The sequence below is a fragment of the Schistocerca gregaria genome, chromosome X, assembly GCF_023897955.1.
Source record: "Schistocerca gregaria isolate iqSchGreg1 chromosome X, iqSchGreg1.2, whole genome shotgun sequence".
NCBI lineage: Eukaryota > Metazoa > Arthropoda > Insecta > Orthoptera > Acrididae > Schistocerca > Schistocerca gregaria.
The window spans coordinates 742,975,137-742,996,380 of record NC_064931.1 but is presented as its reverse complement, the minus strand read 5'-3'; the positions used below and the strand labels follow the sequence as shown (position 1 = coordinate 742,996,380).

The following is a 21,244-nucleotide window of genomic DNA, read 5'->3' as shown; positions in this document are numbered from 1 at the left end:
ACAACTTTATCAATGAATGCCAAACCGAATAACTGCCTGCATAAGGTCCAGAGGTAGAGCAGTGAGTTGTTGACTTGCTCAATTTGTGAAACTCCCTCTCTTGAATAAATCAGCCAGTTTTTCTGAAATTATAATCGTCTGTTTTATTAGTACGTCGTCATCACATTTATCGATTTCCGCCCCATTCGGATAATTCCTTCGTGGCGAGTCATCTTTTAGTCTTCTAGTATGCAATGACTGCTGTAAGACTCACGGCTATACGGCCAACTGTTTGCTACTTTGTTATCTATTCTGTTAAGAGTCCTGTTCATTCACAGAAACGATTTGCTACAGTAATTATAGCTTTTTAACTTTCGTTAAGAGGGGTACGATTTTTGTGCTGCAGTTCATTATAGGCCGGGAATATTTCCTGTTTGGCGTTAAGAATAAAAGTAGGCAGTGGGAACAGAAACGTTATCACGTATGTGAGAATGCTCCTGACGCTGTGCAGCGGACTTCTGACAGCAGCAGACGGAGATTATTCTCAGTGGCCGTTATCAGCTTATGTAAACATTTCTCCCGCCTGCTCTATGCTGCGCGTCTGCTGGGCAGTCGACATCGCACACGTGAGTGAGGTTTCATCATACACAAATCAGGGCAATGGTGAGTAGTGGTCAGATTTAATGAAATACAATGCTGTTGTTAAACACAATCACCTGTCAAGTAATACCACCATTTGCCATTCGGGGTGGCCGAGCGGTTCTAGGCGCTACAGTCTGGAACCGCGCGACCGCTACGGTCGCAGGTTCGAATCCTGCCTCGGGCATGGATGTGTGTGATGTCCTTATGTTAGTTAGGTTTAAGTAGTTCTAAGTTCTAGGGGACTGATGACCTTACAAGTTAAGTCTCATAGTGCTCAGAACCATTTGAACCATTTTTGAATGCTGCCGTTTCAAGAATGTATGTGGAGCACCATGAGACATTTTGAATTCTACGGTATCTCAAAAGGTATATACACGACGTCTACACACACAAGGTGTTCGGAAACGACCGTTACGGACTTTTAGATCTTGTATCTTGTAGAGGGAAGTGAGTAGATAATATTTTTTAAATAGGAACCCATGTCGGCAGACATTTGAAAACATGTTTGATAGGTAGGTATGCAAAGGGTAATCATGGTAGGAGGGGGGGGGGGGGGCTGGTGGTTACGTCGGACCAGGTGATGTCATTTGACGTCTGTCCTACCTCTTTCATCTGGTTCGAGCCTCATTCAGGTGTCTGAGTGTTGGAGCCACACGGTTGAGCATATGTTTGTAAACTACACCGGCATGATCTTTCTGAATGGCGAAGCTCGCGGTGATCGAAGAGCTGCTCGTCGCCTTTACTAAGATCGTTCTTCACAACGTCCGACTCCATCGCATACCCTTTTTGCAACGGCTTCGAGAAAGGGTACGTTCGCCGTCAGCAGGCGTGATGCGTTGCTCCAAGGAGACGATGCACACCGCAGTTGGAATAGGCTCCACTGCATCACATTGAAGATAACCCGTCAACGAGTATATGAGCTACTTCCTTGCCTATTAATATGTGGAACCGTAATACTAGTCACGTACTGGATCACGCCTAATAAATTACCTGTAAAAGGTGTCGCGTTACTAACAAGTTTTCAAATGGTTGTAACTCTGAAATACAGGGCGTATCAAAAATAATCATCCGATTTAAAAAAATCATAAGTATAGTGTTATTTGAGATAAATGCGCTAACAACGTACTGTTGGAAAGAGCAAGCTCTCGAGTTTTAGTTGGCTCCTGCTAGGTAGTAGCAGTGTGCATCCACTTCAGTTCTAGTAAAAATGATCTCGGGACAACACAAAGCGTTTTGTGCTCTACGTTTTGCGCAGTGTGGGACAGTAATAACTGTTCAGCTAACTTAAACACACACACACACACACACACACACACACACACACACACACACATATATATATATATATATATATATATATATATATATATATGCCCGAGGGAGGACTCGAACCTCAGATGGGGGAGTCCCGCGTGCCTTGGCATATATATATATATATATATATATATATATATATATATATATATATATATATATGCCCGAGGGAGCACTCGAACCTCAGATGGGGGAGTCCCGCGTGCCTTGGCAAGGCCCCTAGACTGCGCGGATACCCCGGGCGGCGTACTAGGTATGGTGTGGATTCTCCTACAGCACAGAGCATTAAACGATGGGATGAACAGTTTGGAGAAACAGGTTGTTTGTATAAAGGCAAATCGCCGGGCCGTCCCTGAGTGTCTGGCACAGACGTCGAACGCATCCGTCATAGTTTCACAAAGTGTCCTAGAAATCCGTTCGGCCGGCAGGTGTGGGCGTGCGGTTCTAGGCTCGTGAGTCTGGAACCGCGTGACCGCTACGGTCGCAGGTTCGAATCCTGCCTCGGGCATGGATGTGTGTGATGTCCTTAGGTTAGTTAGGTTTCAGTAGTTCTAAGTTCTAGGGGACTGATGACCACAGATGTTAAGTCCCATAGTGCTCAGAGCCAATTGAACCATTTGAAATCCGTTCGCCGTGCAGCTCGACAGCTCAGCATCCATTAATTAGGGCCTTCCTCAGAGTTTGCACTGTAATAACAAAAGTAACAATGCTTTATCACATACAGAAGCCAATGTTATAAAAGTATACTCTAAACCGATGTATCATTACCCATGTGGATGACGGCAATGGCGCCTGCCCCGCTGTGGATGCCTCAGTCATTGTAACTGGTGCTGATGGCTAGGCAACCACGAGTTATATAGGGTAGAGAGAGGGTGATCCAGAGCTTAAGGCATCGCCGTCAGCCAATGGGGAACGACTTACATATCATTTGAGTCTTCATTCTTAAATATTTTTCTTTTAAATTTAATTAATCAAGAAACGAATTTATATTCAGTTATGGCTCATAATCTATGTTACAACCAGCTTCTTAAAGTTCATGACAATCTAGTGTAATTCGTTAACTGAGGTCCAGAGTGTCGTCTGGATCAAATAATTAGCACTATAAGAGCGTTAGTTCTATAGCTACTGCTATTTATTAGTAATGAAACCAAATGTATGGCGTATTAATATGAAAATTATACATATTGACTTATTTGTATTGGTAGTTAGTTATTTAAAGTCTTCAAAAAATCACTAGAATGAACTAAATACATCGTTGTATATGTGTGCCATCTGTTGGTGCCTGTAATAATGTTTTAGGACGCCGTTTGCATGGAGACTTCCGGGTTTATGTGTCTGTCAGTTGTCAAAAATGTACTTGGCACTTGTATAACACTGGAGGTCGATATCACTCACCAAAGATAAAAGAGGTGTTGTTTACAGATGTGGCGCCAGATTAACACCATTATGTTGTTGTGGATAATCTGCAATACATCACTGTTCACAAGAGGAAACGATTCATTACAAATAATCTAGAAACATTTGGAGATTAGAATGAAAATATATTTTAAGAAGAACAGTAAAATTGTGGAAATTATGTATAGATACATTTGTAAAATCGTTAAAGTATATCGTTAAAAATAGATCTTAGGAAGAACAGCAAAATTGTGTAAATTCTGTATATGTATTAGCTGTTCGGTTTCTTTAAAAACTTACTCAGCACAGCACAGCAGCTCTCTTACTTTTTCCTCACGATCCCCGCGCAAAATATACGACGGTGTCAACATAGTGGTCACTCCGTCTTCCTCAAATACAAGTTCTCTAAATCTACCCGTTAGAATTTCATGGAAACAACTCCGTCTTTATTTCTAGGATTCCCATTTAATCTCCACAAGAATTTCTGTTACACTTTCGTATTGGCTTTATGAAACCGTTACGATCCTGCTAGCGCGTCTCTGAATTCGTCTGATGTATATTTTCATTGCTTGATAAGGGCTACAAACACTGGAGCATTTCTCTAAAATTCGTTATACTAGCGTCTTGTATGTAATTTCCTTTTAGATCCCTTGGATTTTCCAGAATCCTTCGGTTTAATCAGTGTTCCATTCACCTTCCCTAACACCGGCTTTACGTGGTGATCCCTTTTTATATCTCTTCTTGTATTACCGATAAATACTTATAAGATGTGACGTGCTCATGATATTTACAACTAACATTGTAATCAATACTATCGCGTTCTATCTCTTCGCTATCATTTAACATTTACCATTCCCTTGTTTCACAGAATTTCTGGAACGCTCTATTCCTGTGAGCCATTTACATTGCCGAGAGACAGTGAAAAACAGAAACTACATTGCTTGCAGATATAGTATCAGTGGAAACTAACTTATTAAAAGTTGTCGTTTTAGTTGCTTGCTAATGAAAGTGATTTCTGAAATTATTTGAAGTATGGTTGTTGCACTATGAGAAATTTTGTTTAAAATCTTGCAATCTTGTATCATGACGTACCTATGTAAACGCTAACAGTAGGTCGCGTTAGTATCAAAGGTACTCAGTGCGAATCCCAGTACCAGCAAAAAGTATTTAATCGCCACCATCAGGTCTGGTTGTGGAAGAGTGATGATGGTGTATTACAGCGACATCTACATGATTACTCTGTAATTCGCAATTAAGAGCCTGGCAGAGGGTTCTTTGAACCACTTTCAGGCTACTTCTCTGCCGTCCCATTCTCGAACAGCGCGGGAAAAACGATCACTTAAATCATTCCATGCGAGCTCTGATTTTCCTTATTTTATTATGATGATCATTTCTCCCTATGTAGGTGAAAGAAACAAAAAAAAAAAAGAAAAAAGTATTACGAGAAGAAAGTTGGTGACTGAAATTTCAGGAGAAGATCCTGCAGCAGCGAAAAACGCCTTTGTTTTTAAGACAGCAACCCCAATTTGTGAATCATATCCATGGCATTCTCTCCCCTATTTCGCGATAATACAAAACGAGCTTCTTTTCTCTGAACATTTTCGATATCATCTGCCAGTCCTTTTTTGGTGCGGATCCAACACCGCACAGAAATACGCCAGAAGAGAGTGGACAAGCGTAATGTAAGCAGTCCCTTTAGTAGAGTTGTTACGGTTTCTAAGTGTTCTGCCAATAAATTGCAAGTTTTGGTTTGCTTTCTCTCAAGGTATTGTAATCCCTAAGCATTTAATTGAGTTTACAGCCTTTAAATTTGTGTAATTTATCGTGTAATCATAATTCATTTTAGTACTCATGTGGATGACCTCACACTTTTCGTTACTTAGAGTCAATTTCCACTTTTTCCACCATACACATATCTTGTCTAAATCATTTTGCAGTTTGTTTTGATAATCTGATGGCTTTACAAGACGGCAAAAAACAACTAAGAGAACTGTTCAAATTATTTCCTAGATAGTTTATGTAGATCAAGAACAGCAGAGGGCGTATAACGCTTCCTTGGTGAACACCAAATATGACTTCTGTTTCACTCGATGACTTTCCGTCATTTATTACCTTTCTGACTGGAAATCACATTACATTTTATGAATACCAGATTCTAGAACAACGTACTGATTTAAGTTAAAAATGTCTGAGGCATCTCGTAGGGTGATAGTTTTGACGGTGATCTGTCAATCGGATGGGGACTTGGAGCTCCGATGCCCTAATGCACTTATAGACAGTTAGTCTGTGTCCTGAACCATTAGCACAGTGGACTCGCATTCTGGAGATATGTGGTTCAAATCCCGCTCAGACATAACGATTTAGTTTTTTTGTGATTTCTCTTATGGCAAATATCGAGCTGTTATTATTATTTTTTTTTAAAGAGTTCACTGTATATTTAATTTCCTGTTAGTATCAACCTGTGTCTCTGCCCCGTTTCTAATGACCGGTATCGACAAGGGGTCGCAAGTCAAAATGTTCTTTCTTTTCGTCCACTGATTTCCTTTACAAAATAATATATAACAACAAAAAACAAATGATGTGAAAATTTTGACAGCTGCGCGACACACATTAGACACACTACCTTAGTATGTCTGTAATCTACGAACACCCACGAATATGGGACGCAACGTATTGGTTGTAACTAATGACCAATTCATTTTTATATGATAACGAATCGATTCTGAGTCTTCTCGCTGTTCCCGATTTCAAACATCTAAGGAAGAGCGAAGGTTATTTTTGATAGGAAGGAAATTTCGGATTAATAACTTCAGACTCACTGAGCGAAATGGCGCTGTGCGGTTCCAATTCCTGATGAACCAATTCGCTTTTGGGGAAAGGGTGGTTCCAGTTTATGATGAACCATTCCGATTTAGGTTCTCTGTGGTTTGCTAATTCTATCAAATTGAATACCGAAATGGTTTCTTTGAAAAGGGTGTTGCCGATTTCCTTTCGCATCGTTACCCTATTTAATTTTCCTTGTGGCTTACCTCAGACAGCGAGGCGTGGAACGGACCTCTATATACACTCCTGGAAATGGAAAAAAGAACACATTGACACCGGTGTGTCAGACCCACCATACTTGCTCCGGACACTGCGAGAGGGCTGTACAAGCAATGATCACACGCACGGCACAGCGGACACACCAGGAACCGCGGTGTTGGCCGTCGAATGGCGCTAGCTGCGCAGCATTTGTGCAACGCCGCCGTCAGTGTCAGCCAGTTTGCCGTGGCATACGGAGCTCCATCGCGGTCTTTAACACTGGTAGCATGCCGCGACAGCGTGGACGTGAACCGTATGTGCAGTTGACGGACTTTGAGCGAGGGCGTATAGTGGGCATGCGGGAGGCCGGGTGGACGTACCGCCGAATTGCTCAACACGTGGAGCGTGAGGTCTCCACAGTACATCGATGTTGTCGCCAGTGGTCGGCGGAAGGTGCACGTGCCCGTCGACCTGGGACCGGACCGCAGCGACGCACGGATGCACGCCAAGACCGTAGGATCCTACGCAGTGCCGTAGGGGACCGCACCGCCACTTCCCAGCAAATTAGGGACACTGTTGCTCCTGGGGTATCGGCGAGGACCATTCGCAACCGTCTCCATGAAGCTGGGCTAGGTCCCGCACACCGTTAGGCCGTCTTCCGCTCACGCCCCAACATCGTGCAGCCCGCCTCCAGTGGTGTCGCGACAGGCGTGAATGGAGGGACGTATGGAGACGTGTCGTCTTCAGCGATGAGAGTCGCTTCTGCCTTGGTGCCAATGATGGTCGTATGCGTGTTTGGCGCCGTCCAGGTGAGCGCCACAATCAGGACTGCATACGACCGAGGCACACAGGGCCAACACCCGGCATCATGGTGTGGGGAGCGATCTCCTACACTGGCCGTACACCTCTGGTGATCGTCGAGGGGACACTGAATAGTGCACGGTACATACAAACCGTCATCGAACCCATCGTTCTACCATTCCTAGACCGGCAAGGGAACTTGCTGTTCCAACAGGACAATGCACGTCCGCATGTATCCCGTGCCACCCAACGTGCTGTAGAAGGTGTAAGTCAACTACCCTGGCCAGCAAGATCTCCGGACCTGTCCCCCATTGAACATGTTTGGAACTGGATGAAGCGTCGTCTCACGCGGTCTGCACGTCCAGCACGAACGCTGGTCCAACTGAGGCGCCAGGTGGAAATGGCATGGCAATCCGTTCCACAGGACTACATCCAGCATCTCTACGATCGTCTCCATGGGAGAATAGCAGCCTGCATTGCTGTGAAAGGTGGATATACACTGTACTAGTGCCGACATTGTGCATGCTCTGTTGCCTGTATCTATGTGTCTGTGGTTCTGTCAGTGTGATCATGTGATGTATCTGACCCCAGGAATGTGTCAATAAAGTTTCCCCTTCCTGGGACAATGAATTCACGGTGTTCTTATTTCAATTTCCAGGAGTGTATATTCCTATATTGGAGGCGCCGCCGGAATGATTATCGCAAAACTTTGGACTACAGCAGCGGCTGACGTTGGGGCCACACCTCTCGAACGAGAGATAAAGGCACAACTGCCCGACGCTCAGCTGTTATTGTGTAAGTTCGATTAACGGCGTTGCCCACACAATCCGAGGTCACCCTCCGTCTCTAGAGACCTCGTCGTGGACGACACATTAAACCCTAATCTTCCTTCCTTCCTGTCAGGAAGGTCGCAGTTCGTAGTAACAGACAGCAAATCATCGAGTAAAACTGAAGTTATATCAGGTGTTCCCCAGGGAAGCGTCCTGGGACCTCTGCTGTTCCTGATCTATATAAATGACCTGGGTGACAATCTGAGCAGTTCTCTTAGGTTGTTCGCAGATGATGCTGTAATTTACCGTCTAGTAAGGTCATCCGAAGACCAATATCAGTTGAAAGGCGATTTAGAAAAGATTGCTGTATGGTGTGGCAGGTGGCAGTTGACGCTAAATAACGAAAAGTGTGAGGTGATCCACATGAGTTCCAAAAGAAATCCGTTGGAATTCCATTACTCGATAAATAGTACAATTCTCAAGGCTGTCAATTCAACTTAGTACCTGGGTGTTAAAATTACGAACAACTTCAGTTGGAAAGACCTCATAGATAATATTGTGGGGAAGGCGAGCCAAAGGTTGCCTTTCATTGGCAGGACACTTAGAAGATGCAACACGTCCACTAAAGAGACAGCTTACACTACACTCGTTCGTCCTCTGTTAGAATATTGCTGAGCGGTGTGGTATCCTTACCAGGGGGAATTGACGGAGGACATCGAAAGGGTGCAAACAAGGGCAGCTCGTTTTGTATTATCACGTAATAGGGGAGAGAGTGTGGCAGATATGATCCGCGAGTTGGGATGGAAGTCATTAAAACAAAGACATTTTTCGTCGCGGCGAGATCTACTTACGAAATTTCAGTCTCCAACTTTCTCTTCCGAATGCGAAAATATTTTGTTGAGCCCAACCTACATAGGTAGGAACGATCATCAAAATAAAATAAGAGAAATCAGAGCTCGAACAGAAAGGTTTAGATGTTCTTTTTCCCGCGCGCTGTTCGGGAGTGGAATGGTAGAGAGATAGTATGATTCTGGTTCGATGAATCCTCTGCCAAGCACTTAAATGTGAATTGCAGAGTAATCATGTAGATGTAGATGTAGATGTACAAGAGCTCATGTGGTGGCTGTGCATTACGAGATTAATCAGTAGCTGAAAGTACCCGCTCATTTTTATATTTCCTTGGTAACTGATCTACAGGGATTGAGCTGATGATCTAAATTCAAGTCTGTAAATCAAGTATGTCAACGTCCCTATGCGAACTTATTAATTAGTGCCATATAAGTTCACTTACCAAGACTGAAAGCTCGTCAGGAATTTCAATCATTCCTAGGAATGGTCTGCATCTACATACATACACCGCAAGCTACCCCATGATGCGTGGCGGAGCGCAGCCTGTACCACTACTAGTAATTTCCTTTTCTGTTCCACTCGCAAATAGAGAGAGGTAAAAACGACCTCAGTGCGAACTCTAATCTCTCTAATCTCTAATTTATCCTCATGGTCCTTAGTGAAATGTACATTGGCGGCAGTCAGCCTCAAATACCGCTTCTCTGAATTTTCACAGTAGTGCTTCTCGAAAAGACCGTTGCCTTTCCTTCAATGATTCCCATTCAGTGATGTAAGAAGGAGATACCGGGCTCGAGTCCCGGTCAGGGCACACATTTTCAACATGTCCCCAATTATGTATATCAACGCCTGTTTGCAGCGAGGGTGTCGATTTAATTATCATTTCATTCTAGAGAAGCTGTACGGTCATTAATGGTATCTGTTCTTTCTGGAACAGGTACTACCTTCATATATAGTTAAAATATGGCTACCCGGCCAATGACCGTGTGCGAACGCACACGCAATGCCCCAACTCGTACGGGACTTGGTAGATTAATCTGCCACGAATAGTGAGTGCGATGGACAAACACGGGGAGCGTGCAAGGGATAAGTTCCTGCATGCGCATTAGCCTCTGTGCCCTCGGTGGCTCAGATGGATAGAGCGTCTGCCATGTAAGCAGGAGATCCCCGGTTCGAGTCCCGGTCGGGGCACACATTTTCAACATGTCCCCAATTATGTATATAAACGTCTGTTTGCAGCTGGGGTGTCAATTTAATTATCATCTCGGTAATACTTGCGTGTTGCTCGAACCTACTGGTAACAAATCTAGCAGCCCGTCTCTGAACTGCTTTGATGTCTTCCTTTAATCCGACCTGGCGATGATCCCAAACAGTACTCAATAATGGTCACACTAGTGTCCTATACCCCGTCTCCTTTACAGATGAACCACACCTTCCTAAAATTCCCTCAATAAACTGAAGTCGACCATTCGCCTTTCCTGCTACGTTCCTTACATGTGGTGGCCGCGGTGATCTCGCAGTTCTAGGCGCGCAGTCCGGAACCGTACAACTGCTACGGTCGCAGGTTTGAATCCTGCCTCGGGCATGGATGTGTGTGATGTCCTTAGGTTAGTTAGGTTTAAGTAGTTCTAAGTTCTAGGGGACTGATGACCACAGCAGTTGCGCCCCATAGCGCTCAGAGCCATTTTAACCATTTTTTGCAACATTACTCCTAGATAGATAGCAGCACATAACCAATATTGTATTCGAACATTATGGGTTTACTTTTCCTATTCATTTGCAGTAGCTTACATTTGTCTACATTTAGAGCTAGCTGCGATTTATCCCACCAACTAGAAATTTTGTCTAAGTAGTCGTGTACTCTCCTACAGTCACTGAACGACGTCACCTTGCCATACACCACAGCATCATCAGCAAAAAGCCGCAGACTCCCGCTTACTGTGTCTGACAGATCATTTATTTATATAGAAAATAACAGTAGTCCTGTCACGTTTCCCTGGGATACTCCTGACGATACCCTTGTTTCTGATGAACACTCGCCATTGAGGCAACTTACTGGGTTCTGTTACTTAAGAAGTCTTTGAGCATTCACGTACCTGGGAACCTATTCCGTACGCTTACACCCTCATTGACAGTTACTATACCTCTTCTTTTTTTTACAGCTATTGACGGAAATATCACACCATCTTATAGTATTACAAAACAAGGGGAGTACACAGAAATGGAGCCCTGCTTATGACCAAGTTTTCTTGGTATTTCAAAAAATGAATAAAATAAATAAAAATCACGTAAAATTCTCACAGTGTCTGGCCATATACTCGGAGGACGAAACATTAATCTTAGCTGTCGATGAATTTCAGCATAGGCGTCTCATCGCTCAGAGAGTGTGAGGGATCCGAAAATGAAAGACACACCGACGCTGGGAAATTATGAACAAATAAAAAGAAAAGCTTGGCAAGAGTATAAGTGGCGCAAGCATGTTATATCTTCTTATTGGTTAAAAATTTCATTTAGTGACGCATCATAAATTCGAAAGCATGGCTTCATGGCGTATACTGATAGAATTCTCTCGAACTTCCAGGCGCGTCAAGTGATTAAAAACCCACGAGCTTTCGGCAGAATGCATAATATCCTTTTACAGGGAGGGAGCGTTGCGCAGCGTTAAACTCCTGCGAAAGCTGCGCGTTAAGAAGGCTAATTTGTTAAGCTTTGCGTCCTGCCTGCTAAGCCGTGAGCTACCTTATCGACACTGCTGTGGCCAGATGAATAGTTCGTCCTGCTAGCTTCGCCCTGCTGCGAGAGAGGGTACATTACACCGGAAATACAAACGGCCGCGATCCTATGGCCACGCACCTGCGGCTAGCAGTCACTTTCAGTTTTAGAGTGAGACTAAACTGATGCAGTCACAGTAGCTCAAAAGATGACATAGATGACATCGCAGAGGCAAACCACGGAAAGGCAGGAAGAGAAATACAGTCAGTTTTCACAAGAACAACAACATGAGACAAAACAGAAAACAACAGGACGCATCTCTATCAACATGACGGCGAGATACATCGACGCAGGTACTGTTTCAGCTCTTAAAAGGAGACTTAACTTTGCACTTTCGCTACGGGGTATCCCCTTCGCTGACGTACCAAGTAGTGTGGAGCAAGCAGTTTGCAAGATTCGCAGTGAAACTGTAGAGAAAATTCGACGAGAAAAGAGCTGCATTCTTTCAAAATCAAACCCGCCAACTCCTTATCGAGCTCCGCAACGATCTTCTCGTGGCAGTGTTGCTAGCTGTTAAGGGCAGTGGAGCAGTCATAGTGGATCAAGCCGACTATGGCATCAAGATCCGGCTGATGCTGGAGGAGGAAACGTACCAATAGTTTTCACAGGACCCAATATCCAAAATAATGAGGAAGACGTCGGAGCTTCTCAAGCGGTCATCCCTGGAAGACTGTCATTACTGTTATTAAAAGTTTTCTCCCTCAAACATCTCGGCCACCTACATTTTAAGGCCAGCAAGAAGTCCATATAAGGGAAAGATCCCTACGGCGCATCGTATGCACCATTGGGTTACAGACTTATAGACTCGCAAAACATCTGGCCAGCCTCCTTACTCGGCACGTCGGTCACTGTGTACACAATAACAACAATTAACCGTCTTCTTCGCCCGAATTAAACGCCTGCGCCGTGGAGAAGGAGATATGATGGTCGGTTTTATTTGTGGTCTCATTATACACGCGCATTCTCATCAAAGACTACAGATCTGCCCTCTCAGATCTTTGATGAGACGGTTGTGGATTTATTCAAGCACACTCTGACGTCATCACACTTTTTGTTTGGTGGTTAATTTTTTAATCAGACTGTCAGCGTCGTGACGGGCAAACTATTAGCTACAGTTATAGGGCACTTTGAGGACGTCTCCCTGGAGATGACTCCTGCAAAGCCTAGTTGCTTTTGACGTTACATCAACGACACAGTGTTGTATGGCCTCAGGGACGTGAAAATTTGGAAGACTTGTTGTGCCACATCACCAACATCCACGGCCACGTCGATTTTACAGTGGATGTAGGGATGGACTGTGCATCGATGAGTCATCTGATTTCCCCAACCCTCTGTCCTGCACGCCTCCGACATAGGTCAATTGCCCTGTATATAACACAGCGGAAAATGAAAATTTTGATGATAAATTAAAAAAAACAGCCTGTGCTTTGTCCCACTCCTTTGATGGTACTGTGGATGTGGGTTGTTGTCGTAAGTATAAACTGTCAGGAAATCAAAAAATCCAAACCGAACACTGTCATGCTGGTGGAAATAGGTAACTTGTGCTAAATAGATAAATCAAAATGGTAATCCAATATGACTGGCCTGGAATTTTGATGGAGCCCTTCTATCACGTCAGAATCGAAGATGGTGATCCAGCATGGTGGCAGGGCATACTGACACAACCCTACGACGTCAGAAATCGAGATGATGGGCCAGGGATACTGGTGCAGCCTTACTGAGACGTCAGAATCCAAGATGGCTGACCTGGAATACTGGCGCAGCTGTATAACGTCACAATCCAAGATGCTAGGACAAAGGGACGTAAATGGCCTGCTAGACAGTGCCCAGTCCTGAAGAGACATGTTTTGCTATTTCTGTCAGTCAGGTCAGTGGCTGTAGGTGTGGAATTCCATACCGCCTGTTCTAAGCTAAACAGTTACGCTCTGATGTCACCATTTAGACATTGGTGACCCTGAGTAATAGTTTGGTAGAAAATTCAAAATAGCCAACACATGTACCATACAGCATAGTGTTCTTTAAATTCAAAAACTGCAAGCCCACTTTTCCCTAAGTCCACATCTGCTATGCTTAAACAATTTACCCCACCCCTATGACGTTAAATTTTAACAGTTTCCCTCCGCACCCCTAACCATAAGTTTAAAATGTTGAAAAAAGCCACTTATCGCAAGTTTACAATGATAAGAAGTCCGCTGGTTGTCAGAATTAGAGCACTTGGCCTAACTTTAAAGCTGAATAGACGTGGATGGATCCTGTACGGTTAACACTAACATGTTTAATGGGAATAGGAAAGGAAAGGGGGAAGAGCCTTCCATCGCTCCCCCTCCCCCATTCTACTGCCGCTGAGAGCTGTCTGCCTGTACTGGCTGCACCAGGAAGGCTGGGTATGGTAGCGAACAGCTTCCGTACCACACTGCATGGAGAGATATGTCTGTACGGTAGGCAACACATGTGTTAATCACGTCACACTATGACTCCATAGGCTGGCTAGTGTTGAACTGCAAGCTGAAAGCACCTGACATGATGTCTCTGGCACGAGCAAGGTCTGAAGCATCCTGTGACATGTCATACAGTTTGAATGCAAGTGGAAATCCCTCGCCTTTTGTCCCATACAGACTTTGTGCCCCACCATAACTGACGCACATAAGGCGACTCAATTCACAGACACATTTCTAAGGCTACACGATTTTGCACTTAAACACACACTAAATTTAGAACTGCTCGACTTCTAACCTGTTTGTCATCTAGAATAAGGCGCTGTTAACATTTCATTGTAGGAAATCTATTTCCAGCGCCTGAAGTATATTCAGCCAGGAAGTTCCACACACAGTTGTTGCAAACTTTCAGAAGGTGAGACTGCTATCTTTTACGCCAAATGCAACATCGATTCTGTATGACACAAATCATTTATAGGTTTCCTCAGGCATAAAACGTCAGCTGTTTACGAAATTCACATCCAATTACGGTACAGAAATTGTGTATTTTCCGTCATTCCGTTAGCGACTGTAAAGGTATGTGACGAAACACCAACATCTTACAAGAATATGGGCCGTTCCCTTCTTACCCACGGCATTTCAACACTAAGAAACCGTCACCAGTGTCAGTTGATAGACCACAGCGTATCCTGTCACCATGATCTGGCGACTGAAGGCGCTTAGGGCTCCAAAGCATCCTTCTAATGGGGATGATTCTTGTCATCTACATCTATATTTACATCTACATTGGTAGTCAGCAAATCACATTTATGTGCGAGGCAGAGGGTTCATCGAACCATGTTCACAATAATTCTCTATTATCCCAATCTCGAACAGCGCGTGGAAAAAATGAACACCTACATCTTTCCGTCTGAGCTCTGATTTCCCTTATTTTATTATGGTGATCGTTTCTCCCTATGTAGACCGGTGTCAACAAAATATATCCGTATTCGGAGGAGAACGTTGGTGATTGAAATTTCGTGAAAAGATTCCGCCACATCGAAAAACGCCTTTGCTTTAATGATGTCCACCCTAAATCCTGTATCATCTCAGTGGCACTCTCTCTCCTCTTTCGCGATAATACAAAACGTGCTGTTCTTCTTTGAACCTTCTCAATGTACTCATTTAATCCCATCTGGTAAGGATCCCACATCGCGCAGCAGTACTTTTACAGAGGACGGACAAGCGTAGTGTAGGCAGTCTCTTTTGTAGATCTGTTACATTCTCTAAGTGTCCTGCCAATAAAACGCAGTCTTTGGTTTGCCTTCCCCACAACATTTTCTGTATGTTCTTTCCAATTTAAGCTGTCTATAATTGCAATTCCTAGATATTTAGTTGAATTTACGGTCTTTGGATCCGACTTATTTATCATGTAACCGAAGTTTAACGGATTCCTATGATTTCACACTTTTCGTTATTTAGGGTCAACCGCCAATTTTTGCACCACACAGATATCTTTTCTAAATCGTTTTGCAATTTGTTTTAATCTTCTGATGACTTAACTAGTCGATAAACGACAGCGTCATCTACAAACAACCTCAGACGGCTACTCAGATTGCCTTCCAAATCGTTTATATAGATAAGGCCTATAACACTATCTTGGGGGAACGCCAGAAATCACTTCTCTTTTACTCAATGAAAATTGAAAAATCAAGTTACACTCTCTATTAAAATCAGAATCTGCCAAATGAAGAAAGGAATTTTTTTTTTTTTTGGGGGGGGGGGGGGGGGGAGTGAACCATACCATTTCTCTACCGCATATGGTATACTTCCACAACTTTGAAAGATTTTCTCCAAGTCACACACGATCATTTCACGCGGTTCTAGGCGCTACAGTCTGGAACCGCGCGACCCCTACAGTCGCAGGTTCGAATCCTGCCTCGGGCATGGATGTGTGTGATGTTCTTTGGTTAGTTAGGTTTAAGTAGTTCTAAGTCCTAAGGGACTAATGACCTCAGCAGTTGAGTCCCATAGTGCTCAGAAACGTGACCACAAAAAAAAGACATCCCGCTAAAACGTCTTGTTGAAGGAGTCAGTCGTACCGGCATTCTTCAGAAAATGGTTCAGAAATCCTGTAGAAGAGTGGAAGCTTGTACATACACTGACGGAAAAAAATCACAGCACCAAAATATAATTAACGTAGAGCAATGAAATTTTAGGAATGCAATTGTCTAGGTAACATATTTAAGTGTTTAACATTACGGGATCACAGATTAATACAAGAGTGAGATAAGCCATTGCAAATGTGTAATGCTGGTACATTAATAACCGGTGCACCCGCCAGAATGTTGAATGTAAGTACGAAAACTTACATGCATTGTGTTGTACAGGTGCCGGATGTCAGTTTGCGGGATGGAGTTCCATGCCTGTTGCACTTGGTAGGTCAGTACAAGTATGGTTAATGCTGTTTGTGGATGACGCAGGAGTTGTCGTCCGATGATGTCCCATATGTGCCCGATTTTAAACAGATCTGGTGATCTAACAGGCCAAAGCAACATGTCGGTACTCTGCCGAGCATGTTGGGTTACAACAGCGATATGTGGACGAGCAGTATCCTGTTGGAAAACGCCCTCTGGAATGCTGCTCATGAATGGCAGGTCAGCAGGTCGAATCACCAAACTGACGTACAAATTTCCCAGTCAGAATACATAGAATAACCACTAGAATGCTCCTGCTGTCATACGAAATCGCACCCCACATCATAACTCCAGGTGTAGGTCCAATGTGTCTAACATACAGACAGGTTCACCTACATCTTCATAGATACTCCGCAAGCCACCGTACAGTGCGTGGCAGGGCCTAAACTGGCCTCCTTCTAACCAACATATGGGCATCACTGGCACCGAGACAATACCAGCTTTCACCAGAAAATGCAACAGACCTCCAACCTGCCTTCCAATGGCCTCTCCCTTGACACCACTGAAGTCGAAAATGGCTGTGGTTTGGGGTCAGTGGAATGCACGCTACAGGGCGTCTAGCGCGGAGCTGTCCTTGAAGTAACATGTTTTAAACAGTTCACTGTGTCACTGTGGTGCCAACTACTGCTGAAATTGCTGCTCCAGATGCAATATGATGAGCCAGAGCCACAGGCCAAACATGATGGTCTTTCCTCTCGGTGCCGTCCGGAGCCGGTCTTCTTGCGACCGTTCATTCTCGTGACCGCCACTGCCAGCAATCATGTACAGCGGCTACATTCCTGCCAAGTCTCCATACAGTATCACAGAAGGGACATTCAGCTTCTCGTAGCCTTATTACACAACCTAGTCATACATACCTTGTGATTGACAATGACTTATTTGTCCCCTTAGAGGCATTCGTAATGAACATAAACTCACCACGTCTGGCCTCAATGGTAACTAACGTTTGGGAAGTTACAGCGTGTGTTTAAAGCAAACTTGATCTGCATCTTCATAATCACGCTACTGGCGCCATTCTTATTCGACTGGCACGAAATTGTAATAGACATCATCTTTCAGATGCAGAAACACGCCTACTTCTTCTTGGTGTTGCGATTTTATTCCTTTAGTGTAGATGTACCTCTACGAGACACAATCTTCAGGCCTCCGGCAAAGATCCGGCAACTGATGAAATCTGTGAAAGACGATGTAGGTCTCAGAACGCCAGTAATTTACAAGATACCGTGAGGATGTGGCCAGTTCTATATCGGCCAGACTGCTCGCACTATTCAACAGCGCCGCATAGAACATGAAAGGTGTTACCGTCTGCGCTATCCCGTAAAGTCAGCTGTAGCAGAACATGCTCTGGAAAACGGACACCGAATTGCATTCGATGAGACGTCTATTATTAAACGGACTAATGGATTCCGGGATAGCGTGATAAACGAGGCCGTAGAGATTAGAATTTCTGATAACACCTTCAATAGAGACGGTGGATTGCAGCTGATTACAGCGTGGAATTCAAGGGAGTTGAAGCGGACCGACGGTCGCGCGGCCAAAACATTACCATGTCCATATATGGTGCGGGACCGAGCACCAGTGACGTCACGAGCGACGGAGCGGCTACATAAGCACGGCAATGACAACCACACGACAGTCATCCACTTGACAATGGCAGAGGAGATCTCTGCCGAAAGCTCGTGGGTAGTAAACCACTCGGCGCGGCTTGAAACCCGACAATGTTTTATTAACCCTCCTTACAGCTTTCACAGAACAATAGTCACAGCGTTGGAATATAAATACGGTGCATGGATAGATCGAAGTACCTGATGCATTGAATGAGGCCTGATGGTATATCGTGCACGAGGAGGGGGTGTAGACTGCGGCGTCCATACTGCAAAGTCAGCTCTGCTACAACATATGTTTGGCTCCGACCGCGCCGCAGCTGCAGTGGTCCACAACCCCATGACGACTACCGCAGTCCACTTCACCCCTCCGCCGCCCCACACCGAACCCAGGATGTGAGACGTAACTCATTCTGATTCCCGTCAAAGCTGAATGTTCTTTAAGCCCTCACATTAATGTTTCACAATGGGAACGCTGGTGTATCTCACTGGAGTGACGTACCACTTACCGCTGTTGGCGTGCGTGCTTGTGGAGGACGCTGGCCGCCAATACTCTGGGCCAAAGTGTGTGATTCATTGCTTCACTATTCTGACACAGTTTTAGAAAACATCGTTCTTGTGAAACGCAACTAGCTCTTTTCACTAACGAAGTGTTGAGTGCTATTGGTAGGGTATTTTAAATTGATTATGTATTTCTAGATCCTCAGAAGGCTTCTGACACTGTACCATACAAACGGCTTGTAGTAAAATTACGTGCTTATGGAATATAGTCTCAGTTATGTGATTGGATTCCTGATTTTCTGTCAGAGAGGTTCCAGTTCATAATAACCATCGGTACGTCTGTTGCAGCTAACAATCCGTAACAACAGAACGAACAGACATGAACAAGGGTAAAATACGTGCCAATCGTCACAAATTTACTAGTAGCATACAATAAGGTGCCAAATGACATGGGCTAGAGATATGCACATATACAAATGGCGGTAGTATATCATACATAAGGTACAAAATGGGAGTGCATTGGCGGAGGTGTCATTTGTACTCAGGTGATTCATGTGTAAAGGTTTCCGACGTCATATGAACCCACGATGGGATTTAACAAGATTTGAACACAGAATGGTAGATGGAGCTAGACACATGGGACAATCCATTTCGGAAATCATTTGGGAATTCAGTATTGCGAGACACACAGTGTCAAGAGTGTGCCGAGAATATCAAATTTAAGGCATTACATCTAACCAAGGACAGCGCAGTGGCCGACGGTCTTCACTTAATGACCGAGAGCAGTGGCGTTTATGAAAAAATCATCAGTGTTAACAGACAAGCATCACTGCATGAAATAACAGCAGAAATCAATTTAGGATGTACGATAAACAGATCCGATAGGACAGTGCGGCGAAATTTGGCGCTAATGGGCTATGGCAGCGTACGACCGACGCGAGTGCCTTTGGTAACAGCACGATATCGCCTGCAGCGCCTCTCCTGGGCTCGTACCTTATCGACTGGACACTAGACGACTGGGAACATGTAGCCTGGTCAGATGAGTTCCGATTTCAGTTGATAAGAGCTGATAGTAGGGTTTGAGTGTGGCGCAGACCCCAGGCAGCCATGGACCCAAGCTGTCAACTAGGCACTGTACAAGCTGACGATGGCTCCATAATGGTGTGAACGGTGTATACATGGAATGGACTGGGTCCCCTGGTCCAACTGAACAGATCATTGACTGGAAATGGTTATGTTCGGGCACTACTGTATGCAGCCATTCATAGACTTCATGTTACCATGACAACGCGCCATGTCACCGCGCCACAATTGTTCTGATTGGTCTGAAGAACATTCTGGATAGTTGGAGCGAATGATCTGGCCACCCAAACCGCCTGACACGAATACCATCCAACATTTATAATGTCAGACATAATCGAGAAGTCAGTTCGTGCACAAAATACTGCACCAGCAACACTTTCGCAGTTATTGACGGCTATAGAGGCAGCATGGCCCAATATTTGTGCAGGGGACTTCCAACTCGTTGAGTTCATGCCATGTCGAGTTGCTGCACTACGCCGGGCAAAAGGAGGTCCGACAGGATATTAGGATGTATGTCACGACTTTTGTCACCTCAGTGTATAGAGAGGCTGTATCTAGTGTTACTGCAACATACGTAGTTCAAAATGGTCCAAATGGCTCTGAGCACTATGAGACTTAACATCTGAGGTCGTCAGTCCCCTAGAACTTAGAACTACTTAAACCCAACTAACCTAGGGACATCACACACATCCATGCCCGAGGCAGGATTCGAACCTGCTACCGTAGCGGTCTCGCGGTTCCAGACTGAAGCGCCTAGAACCGCTCGACCACAGCGGCCGGCCGTAGCTCCTGGGGCTCATAATACAGGAAGAATACATAAAAATCGGAAATCAACACAGCAGGTGCAGCATATGATACATTCGAGCAGAACACAGAACTGGTTTAGGACAAGCTCGTTGATACATTGGAGCAGGACACACACAGACTTACAGTTCGCAATACCTCCATCATCTATGCCTCTAGCATTGCACGGTGGGCAGATGAATGTGGTGTTACTGTCTTCAACATTAAATATGTTGTTATGAGGTGCATTCAAGTTCTAAGGCCTCCAATTTTTTTTCTAATTAACTACTCACCCGAAATCGATGAAACTGGCGTTACTTTGCGACGTAATCGCCCTGCAGACGTACACATTTTTCACAACGCTGGCGCCATGATTCCATGGCAGCGGCGAAGGCTTCTTTAGGAGTCTGTTTTGACCACTGGAAAATCGCTGAGGCAATAGCATCACGGCTGGTGAATGTGCGGCCACGGAGACTGTCTTTCATTGTTGGAAAAAGCCAAAAGTCACTAGGAGCCAGGTCAGGTGAGTAGGGAGCATGAGGAATCACTTCAAAGTTGTTATCACGAAGAAACTGTTGCGTAACGTTAGCTCGATGTGCGGGTGCGTTGTCTTGGTGAAACAGCACACGCGCAGCCCTTCCCGGACGTTTTTGTTGCAGTGCAGGAAGGAATTTGTTCTTCAAAACATTTTCGTAGGATGCACCTGTTACCGTAGCGCCCTTTGGAACACAATGGGTAAGGATTACGCCCTCGCTGTCCTAGAACATGGACACCATCATTTTTTCAGCAATGGCGGTTACCCGAAATTTTTTTGGTGGCGGTGAATCTGTGTGCTTCCATTG

The 21,244-nt window shown here is 44.6% G+C and overlaps 1 protein-coding gene across 1 annotated transcript in view; it reads left to right on the top strand.

Moving 5' to 3' along the window:
- Positions 1–479: 479 nt before the first annotated feature.
- Positions 480–21,244, top strand: part of LOC126298275 (trimethyllysine dioxygenase, mitochondrial) — a 499,530-nt gene continuing 478,765 nt past the window's right edge. The window contains exon 1 of the mRNA XM_049989574.1: positions 480–642. Within this exon, the coding sequence (XP_049845531.1) occupies positions 640–642 (3 nt within the window). The 5' untranslated portion in view covers positions 480–639. The remainder of the gene's footprint in view (positions 643–21,244) is intronic.